Genomic DNA, 9,124 nt, shown 5'->3' on the forward strand with positions numbered 1-9,124 from the left:
CCGCACTCGGGGCAGGGGACCCCGGGGGTGCCCGGGGCAGCGGGCGGCGGGCTGTCGGGCTCCTGCTTGGGCAGCCACGCGGCCCGGGCGTCTCCCGTCGCCGGCACCTCCACTCCAGGGCCCACAACGCCTGCAGGGAAAAGCGTGGGGTCAGGTTCAGCTCGGAGCTGGCCAGCAGGGGGCAGGGGCTGGGGGCCACCGTGGACGGATGGGCAGGTAAGCAGGTGGGTGACGGACGTCAGGGGACCAGCAGGTGGACGGAGGGGAGGTAACAGCCCAGCAGGAAGATGTGCCGTGGGTCGGCTGACTGTACCCTGGGGGAGGAGGGGAGGGCGGGCATGGGTGGAGCCCGGCAGGGTGCCCGCAGCTGCAGCGGGTTACTGGGGGAGGCGGGTCTCCCATCCGCTCTGGGCGGCCGGGGATACCACAACCTTGGCTGTCAGGTCAGGAGCTCAGCGTGCCCTCTGCTCCCCGGGGCCTCCCCACCCCCGGGCACTGGCTGCACTGCCTCCTGCAGCTGGGACATCCCTGGTGTCCGCTCCACCGTCCCCCTCCTCTGTCCCGAGCCTCTGCCCTCACGTGTGGTTTCCACACGGCTGACGCCACAGCCAGCTCCAGGGTGGGCACAGGGGCCAGGCCCTCTGGGTCCAGTCTGGCTTGGTCACCACCTGCTCCTGGCCTGTGCCTGCCCTGCTGTCCTCAGATTCTGCAGCCACACAAGGCCGGGGGCAAGGCCACACCTCTTGGAGACCGGCAGCGGGCTCTGACAAGCTGGCGGGCTGCGGCCTTGAGGCGCATCTCCAGCCACTGCCCACCAGCAGCACGCCTCCCGCGACCCACCTCCTCCTGGCGGGGCCCCACGAACCAGCAGCTCTGACAGGGGCAGGGCGGGCACCGAGCGAGTGCGTGGTGCAGGAGCAGGGAGCCCTGCTGCCGTGGACAGAGGGTGGGAGGGGCCCGATGCTCACCGAAGGGAGCGGCCCCGCTATCTTCCTTTCCAACACTGAGCCCGGCGCCCTCCGCCACGTCCTGAGGCGGCCTTGTGGCGGACGACCAGCCTGGGGAGGGGGTGGGTCCCTGAAACGAGAGCACATCCCGGGCTGAGCAGCCTCCCCTTGCGCCCACCTCCCCGCAGGGTCACCCCGTCAGGCCCTGGGGAAGCCCCAGCCATGCGGTGGGAGGCCTCCTGCCCCCAGGCCAGCCTTCGGGAGACAGCAGCCCCGCCATGGTGCCCATGACCTCCCGGTGCAGTCGGGCCTGCCGGGCCCCGAGAGCCAGGACCACGGCAGCTTGGTGTGATCTAAGGGCTCCTTGTCTTAAACTCCTAAGCCTGGGGACTGCTGCAGAGCAACAGGCCACCAAGTCACACGCCTGCTAAGTCACACTGCAGCTCCTTGCGGCCCTTCGGATTAACTGCAGGACAGCATGTAAGCCACACGGAACTCAGAAGCACAGCTGAGTGAGGGCCAGTGGCGGATGGCCACGGCCCCGGCCAGAGACAAGGTTTGCGCAGAGCTTCAGACCAGCAGCTTTGGTTTCTTTCCAGTCCTCACCGTCCCCAAGCACACGCCCCTGGGAAGACAGTCGGACTTCTTCCAGTGCTGGCCCGGAGCTACACACAGCTCCCCTTCTCACGTCTGACCTGCTGGAATGCTCTGGGACTGTCGGCGGAGGTCTAGCCGAGTCACACGCCATCGCCGCTGCAAGGTTCCTGGCCCTTCCAGTTTGGACCTGCAAGTGCCCGCCCTGTCCAGGAGGAGGGTCGGCTCTCAGCGCGGCAGACTGTGGGCCATCCAGCAGCTCGGGCCCTGCCCTCCACCTCTAGGTCTGTGCCCTCTGCGGGACGGAACTTCCTCGCAGACCTGAGCCAGCCCCACCTGGTGCCATGAATCTGTGCATCGCCCCTTCCCTGGATTCCGGTAGCTAATACTCCCCGTGGGATTCCTGCGTCTGCTTCCTAGGAGACGGACTTACAGCTGCTCTTCTTGGGTTGTCCTTTTCTGGCGTGGCTGGTTTTGCAGAGGGGTTTGGCTGTCCTGCAGGGTGAGTTGGTGCCATTCCTCGTTGTTCTCTGGAGGAGTCCATGATGCAAAGAACCATCCACTCCTTGGAGGTTGGGCAGTGCTTACACATGAACCTACTGGGGCCTGGCGCCATTTGTGGAAGTCCTTGTCACTGACTTTTTTTTTGTCTTTTTGAGACAGGGTCTCGCTATGCAGTTCAGGCTGGCCTTGAGCTCACTTTGTAGCCCAGGCTGGCCTACAACTCCCAATGATCCTCCTGCCTCAGCCTCCCGAGTGCTGGGATTATAGGCTGCGCCACCACACCTGGCTTTATCACTGATTTCACTTTCCCTTTTGGTGTCTGGTCTCCAGCTGCTTCTGGTGATTTCTCTTTTCCCAGAACCAGTCCCTGTCCTCCAGGCCCGGCTGGTGTGCAAGCAGCCTGCATCTCTGCTGTGCCCAGCTGTGCCTGTTCCCAATGAAGCAGACGTGTGTTCCCGTGTTTGGTTCCTATGGACTTGCTGACGGTCTGTGCTACCTTCTTACTCTTCCGGAGCATGAGTTTGGGACCTTATTCATCAGTGCGCCTCTGCTTTCTCACAAACCTCCGCTCTTCCACTCACCAGCACCTCTGCGCTATGCCCGTGCCCCTGGCTAGAGCGTCAGGATCTCCTCAGGCCTGACCTGAGGCAGCCTGGCCGGGCCGCCCCATCCTGCGGACCAGGCAGCAGCTGGGTCCTCTCCCAGCTCCCTGGCCACCACCAGCCTTCCTCCGGGTCTCATGAGCGGAGACGCCACCCTGCCTGTCACTGCAGAGAATCCCCTCTGGCTCTGTGCTGACGGCGGCGCCCTGGCTGTGGGCAAGGCGCCTGACCCTTCCGGGCAATCAGCTTCCTTCTCAACAGCAGCAGGGAAGCAGATGTGCCCTGGGCTGCCAGCGCCCAGCCCTGGACCCTGTGTGCGCTTCAAGGCAGGGTAAGGGGGTTGTTCACTTTCTCCGCACCTGCTCCAGGCCAGGGCTACTCCGGCACCGGGGAGCGCATCAGCCACCAAGAGGCTCCCGCCTGGGGAGAGCCGGCCTGGCTGCGAGGGGACCCCACAGCCCCGGCCCAGAGCAGAGCGGCCTCAGCGCCGCGGGGCCCAGGGACTCCCACCCTTCAGAGTCTCTGGACGGACAGGACCCCTGTTGGAAGGGGTGTTTTATTCTGCTAGGTGCATCCCTTGGCTGCAGTAGTAATGACCACCTGCTTTTACTGCTTTACCTAAAAGGACATTTTAACGCTAAAACACAGACAGGGAGCGCTCACATAACGGCGCTGCCCCGAGGGGAGGCCGCGCTCTGGTCCTGGCTGCGCACTTGCTGCCACTCATGCTCCCTGAGGCAGGGACATGAGCGCTGACTCGGCCGTCAGGGCAGTAAGCAGACGGCTCCGGCCTCGGCTTCCCTCTCCTGTGCTCCCGAGCCCCGGCAGCACAGACGTGAAATGCTTTAAAGCGTGACCGCTTAACACCTGACAGGGGCTTGTACCCAGAATGTATGAACGATGATCAAAACTCACCAACAGGAAGCAAACAGCCCAGTTAGGAAATGGACAGACGAGCTGGGTGCGGGGGTACACACCTGTAATCCCAGTATTCTGGGAGGCTGAGTCAGGAAGACTGCAAGAGCATGCCCAGCCTGCCCAGACAACTGGGACTTCACAAGGCCCTGTCCCCGAATAATAAATAAAAAGGTGATGCAGCTCAGTGCAAAGCCTTGGGGTCACTCCCGTGCGCAAACAACAAAAAGCACAGTGCCAGAGACTCTGCTGTGGGCTGAACGGTGGCTCTGTTTCCCAGCCCTGGTGGGAGCCCCGGCCCCAGGGGCAGCGTCAGGAGGGGACTGGCGCCCCCCCAAGAGGCTGAGAGCCACGTCCTCCCTTGCCACCCCAGGGCAGAGCACGGCCAGCTGTGAGCAGAAACCAGGCCCACCTCCGACACCGCACCTGCTCTGGCCTCAGACCCGTGGCCTCCAGGACTGTGAGAAGCACCCGGCTGCTGCTTCCAAGCCCTGCCTAGGCTACTAGGCAGCTACCACGAGGCCAGCAGCTGTGCGGCGGGACAGGAGAGCATGTGTGCTCACGCAGACCTCCTGGGCACCCACAGCAGCTGCACCCTGGATGCCACCACAACCCCTCAGCGGGGAGAAGCCAGGTGGAACCACAGACACTCGCCCGGGACTCTCAAGGTCTCACGCCAGGGGAGAGGAACCGTTCCAAAGGCTGTGCCCTGCAGGACCCTGCTCACCCATCACGGGACAGTCCCCAGAGCAAAGCCACAGGCACGGGAACCACTTGGCATCTATGGTGTGACACAAATGCAAAGAACTGCACATCAGAAAAGAACGTTTAGACGTCACTGCAGCCACTGCCTGGACACGCAGTGTGAAAACCCCCGGCTTCGGGGTGGCACCCCTCTACAGGCATCCATCTTCCTCGCCCTGGGCCTGCCATGAGGACAGAGGACAGCGGGGACGTACCACCTGGCAGCGCCCCCCCAAGGCCCAGCGTCCCCAGCCACAGCACGGGGTCCCGGACCGCTGCTGCCCCTCACTCTGACCCCAGGTCCCATCTGCAGGTCCCTGTGGTCACCGTCAGCCAAGACTCAACCTCACCTCCCTGGCTCGTGCCCGCTGCTGCCTGGCTCCGAGCCCAGACCTACCCTTCGGAAAGGGGTCAGCAAGTGGCTCAGGCCACAAGATGCTCCCCTCGGCTCAGCCCCACACCTGCACGTCACCGTGTCCTCAGGACACAGGGCACAGGGCCCCCAAGACGTCCTCGTTCTCACCCCGGATCTGGAGGGCTGTGGCCTACTCTGCAGGTGTGGGCCAGGGAAGCTGTCCTGCATTATCTGGCGAGGCCCAGGGTCATCACAGACCTGCTTACAAGTAACAGGGGAGCCAGGCGTGGTGGTGCATGCCTGGAACCCCAGTACTCGGCAGGCTGAGGCAGGAGGATCGCTGCGAGTTGGAGGCCAGCCTGGACTACAAACTGAGCTCAAGGCCAGCCTGAACTGCACAGTTAGACCCCGTCTCAAAAAGATGAAAGAAAAAAATTGAGAGGGGACACAGATAACCAGGTCTAAGGAGAGGGGCGACAGACACAGGGGCAGAGCCTGGGTGAGGGACCCTGGGCCTCAGGAACTGAAAAGGCACCCGAGGGACCTGCCCGGACCTCAGCTGACACACGGGGCTCGCCCTCCACTGCCGAGCTATCGTGGGCTCTGTCACAGCAGCCGGCTGTGGGTGCTCACGCCCGAGGGAGGAAGAGGGAGGGGCCTGCATGGCCAAGGCATGGACAGGGTGGGTTTGGGGCTCCAGCCAGAGAAGGGGACAGATGGGGCGCAAAGCGGGCAGCGGGGGGCATGGGCAGCAGCGGTCCCCGTGGGAAGGAGGGATGGCTGTCCAGCTGCCCGGGGCCGAGGAGCTGTGCCCACAGCTCACAGCACAGCACAGCAGGCGCTGGCCACGCTCCCTCACTCGCCACCTCCGTGGCAGCTCCAGCGTCCCCGCCGCTCTGCTCCTGGAGCAGCCTCGGCCCGAGCACCCGCTGCCCTCTCCCGCTGTCCAGGGGACGCAGCAGCCACGGCCTGTGCTGAGGACACACGTGTCCAGCACCATGGGTGACACAGCTGCTCCCCGCCCCCTCACACATCTGGCTGCGGCTGCTGCAGTGCAAGGGTGACAGGTGGCACTCACACGCTTCCTCTGCAGGGGCGAGGCTCCAGCTGTGCGGCACAGACCCGCGGGGCCTCCGGAAAGCAGGTCGCAGCCCCCGCGAAAGGGCGCTCTGCCTGGGCCTCGGGCCAGAAGGACGAGGTGGGACCTGGTGCGGGTCCTAGCGACTCCAAGGATGGAGCTGGCTGCACGCTACAGGACGCCCTCTCTGCACACCAGGTTGGGGACACGGGCTAACCACCCCTGCTGGGAATCTCTCCTGGCTGGGGCAGCCGGCCCCCGCCTTGACAGGAGGGGACGCTGTGGGCCTCAGCGCCACACCTACCCTACATACCCCCACCCCCGCACCAGCCTCGGTCACGTGTGCTCACCCAGAGCTCCTCCAGCAAGGCCACCGCCTCGTCCCCGCTGCGAGGCCGCCGGCTGCACACCCAGGCGCGGGCGCCGGCGGGGAGGGCGCTCAGGAAGCGCTCCAGCACCAGCAGCTCCAGCATCTGCTCCTTGGTGCGCACCTCGGGCCGCAGCCAGGCGCGGCACAACGCCCGCAGCAGCCCCAGCGCCTCGCGGGGCCCCGGCGCCGCACCCAGCTGGAAGTGGCGGAAGCGGAGCCAGGGCGAGTCCGGGCTCGGGGCGTCCAGGGCCGGCGAGTCCTGCGTCTCTGCGCCCGGGCCCAGACCCTCGGGGGCCGGCTCCTCCTGCTTCACGGGCAGGGGTGCGGGAGGCTCCATGGGGCCTGCAGAGGGAAACAGAGCGGGCAGTGTGGTGAGGGCTGTCCCAGGGCTGCTGGGCCACCACACGCCCTGTGCCAACGCAGGCCCTGGGGAAACGCCGCGCCCAGCCGCCCCCCAGAGCCCGCGCCCTGGCCTGGGGTTTCCGCGTGTGAGTTTGGGGTTCGGGGCACACAGCCCCCAGCACAGCACCCACCACAGCCCGCGCATGCCACCACCCTAGCAGGTCCCAGCCACTCACACCCCAGCCTGGAGGAGGCTGTCTGCGCCGCCCCCTGCCCACGGAAGGCGGGGCGGATGAGGCCCAGGCTGCCAACCAGTGACACTGCCCGGCGCAGCAGGAGGGCTCTGCCACGGCTCTGACCTTGGCGAGGAAGAGCTGCGGGCTGTGGGGAGCAGGTCAGGGACGCTGCTCGGCATCCCTCAGGGCATGGGCATCCTCCAAACACAGACCCTGGCAGCGTGCAGCAGAGCCGGGGAGGGCCCGGGATGGGCTGGGGGCGCCCGGGACATGAGGTCCCCCCAGGGCACTGTGAGCTAGCACCGTTCACAGGAAACCGTGATAACCTCCCGCTTCTAGGTACGAGGAAGGAAAAGCCCCGCAGGCCAGGCCGGCCTGTGACAGACTGGCAGCTCGTCCAGGCCCTCGCCCGATCGCGGGATGAAGGAAGCCAAGGTGCGGTGCTGCACGCCGCCCTGGCGCACGCTCCCCCCTGGCCACCTTGGCCGGCCCTCTCTCCCCGCCCCCGCCCCAGCCCACAGCTCCCTCCTGCCTGCTGTGCACCCCGCCACTCTCTGCCCTCCGAGAGTACTCAGCTGGGCCTAGGCCCCAGGGGGGAGTCCCGGGTCACCCACTAGTGCGGCACCGCTGCCCTGCCCCAGCCGCTCTCCATGATGTCACCAGCATGGTTCTCCTCAGCTGGATTCATGGGCCAGCTTCCCTCACTAGTTTGGGCTCCAGGACAGCCAGGGCCCGTGTGGTCCAAGCCCAGCTGGCATGCAGAGCCTCAGAACCAACCGCAAGAGGCTGCCTGGGGGCGCACGAAGGAAGGCGGCTCCCCCCGCCACCAGCACTGAGGCGCAGCCGCACCCACCCAGCTGCAGGATGGGCCACAGCGACGACGACGACGACGACGACGACGCCCATCCTCAGGAGGGAGGACCCACCTGGGGCAGGCAAGGAGGGCTTTCCGGAAGAGCTGGCCAGAGCTGACTCCAGGCTGCGCAGACCCCAACAGCTGCAGAGAGAGGGACCTGAGCCAGCGGCGGCCAGGCCAGCCACGCTGAGCAGGTGCGCGGTCGCCGGCCCGGGGCAGGGCTCCGGGAGGCTGGGTCACCGCTCTGGGGCTGGTCACCCACGGAGCGCCGCACCAAGGCTGCTGCGGCACCTGGATGCTTCAGGAGCCCCACATGCCCCTCCCACAGCCTGGGAGACAGGTGGTCCCGCCCTCAGAGCCCCCCAGCTCCCGGCAGCCACAGTGGGGTCACAGCGTCCCTCTGGGGCGTGGCCACCCTCAAGCTGCAGGGTCTTGCACACATAACTCGTCCTCTCTGAGAGACCAATAAGCAGAAGCCTGAATGAGAAGTGGCCTGGCAAAGAAAATTTAAAAAAAGAAAAGAAGCGTCCCAAGAAAGCACTTGATGAAGCTGTGTCCGATGCTCGGGTCTTGAGCCCTGGCACTGCCGGCCTGGCACTGTGCCACTCTGTCCCATAAACATTCAGCAGCAGCCCCAGCTCACCAGGCCAGGAGCCACTAGCACCTCCCAGGTGTGACGGCCACACAGCCGCCTGTGGGCACCCAGGGAGCCCCTGGCCCACGGGAAAAACAGACTGAGTACAGCACTCTTCAGCAATTCCACCTCCGCCACCCCCCAGCTAGGCGTGCTTAGACAGGGACAAGAGTGTCTGTCACACACAGCACTTCCTTTTCCTCGGCTCTATTTTTATTTTTATTATTTATGTACTTTTTTGTCTTTTTGAGACAGGGTGTCCCTATGCAGTTCAGGTTGGCCTTGAGCTCACTTTATAGCCCAGGCTGGCCTAGAACTCACAACGATCCTCCTGCCTCAGCCTCCCAAGTGCTGGGATTACAGGTGTGCACCACCACGACCAACTTTCCTCGGTTTTAAAACAGGACAAAAAGTTGTATTAGCCCGGGAGCTGCAATGAGAACAAAATCACTTAAAGGCCGGGCGTGGTGGCACACACCTGTAACCCCAGCACCCGGGAGGCTGAGGCAGGAGGATCTATGTGAGTTCGAGGCTAGCCTGGGCTACAAAGTGAGCTCAAGGCCAGCTTGAACTGCATAATGAGACCTTGCCTCAAAAGACAAAAAAAAAAAAAAAAAAAAATCACTTAAGGAAAAAACTGCTGAGAGTAGCTCGGGCGCTGGGGCAGCGCCCAGGTTGCTTCCAGCACTAGGACCTCGTCCCGGCTGCGCTGCGAGCCAGGGGCCGTGTGGGACGGATGAGGACATGGTCACGAACCGAGCCGCACGGGAGGCAGGACAGTGCTCCGCGGGGAAGGCAGAAGGCCCTGGTGGGTACTCTTCACTCACAGGAATCAATTCAGCTTTGCAACTACACCAATACTTTTTTTTGGTCTTTTTGAGGCAGGGTCTCGCTATGCAGCTCAGCCTGGCCTTGAGCTCACTCTGTAGCCCAGGCTGGTCTCGAAC

General features: G+C 64.6%; 1 protein-coding gene across 1 annotated transcript; it reads right to left on the reverse strand.

Annotated features, from left to right (window-relative positions):
- On the reverse strand, positions 1-7,684 carry LOC102021185 (zinc finger protein 444-like; the record flags this gene model as incomplete). The annotated part of the gene is given in 5 exon segments (XM_013509302.1): positions 1-130; positions 969-1,077; positions 1,975-2,036; positions 6,090-6,451; positions 7,614-7,684. Coding segments are annotated over 4 exon segments (658 nt in total), but the record flags the coding sequence as incomplete, so codon positions are not given.
- Positions 7,685-9,124: the final 1,440 nt, after the last annotated feature.

Source organism: Chinchilla lanigera, unplaced genomic scaffold (assembly GCF_000276665.1).
Source record: "Chinchilla lanigera isolate Chin_1 unplaced genomic scaffold, ChiLan1.0 scaffold00166, whole genome shotgun sequence".
Classification (NCBI taxonomy): domain Eukaryota; kingdom Metazoa; phylum Chordata; class Mammalia; order Rodentia; family Chinchillidae; genus Chinchilla; species Chinchilla lanigera.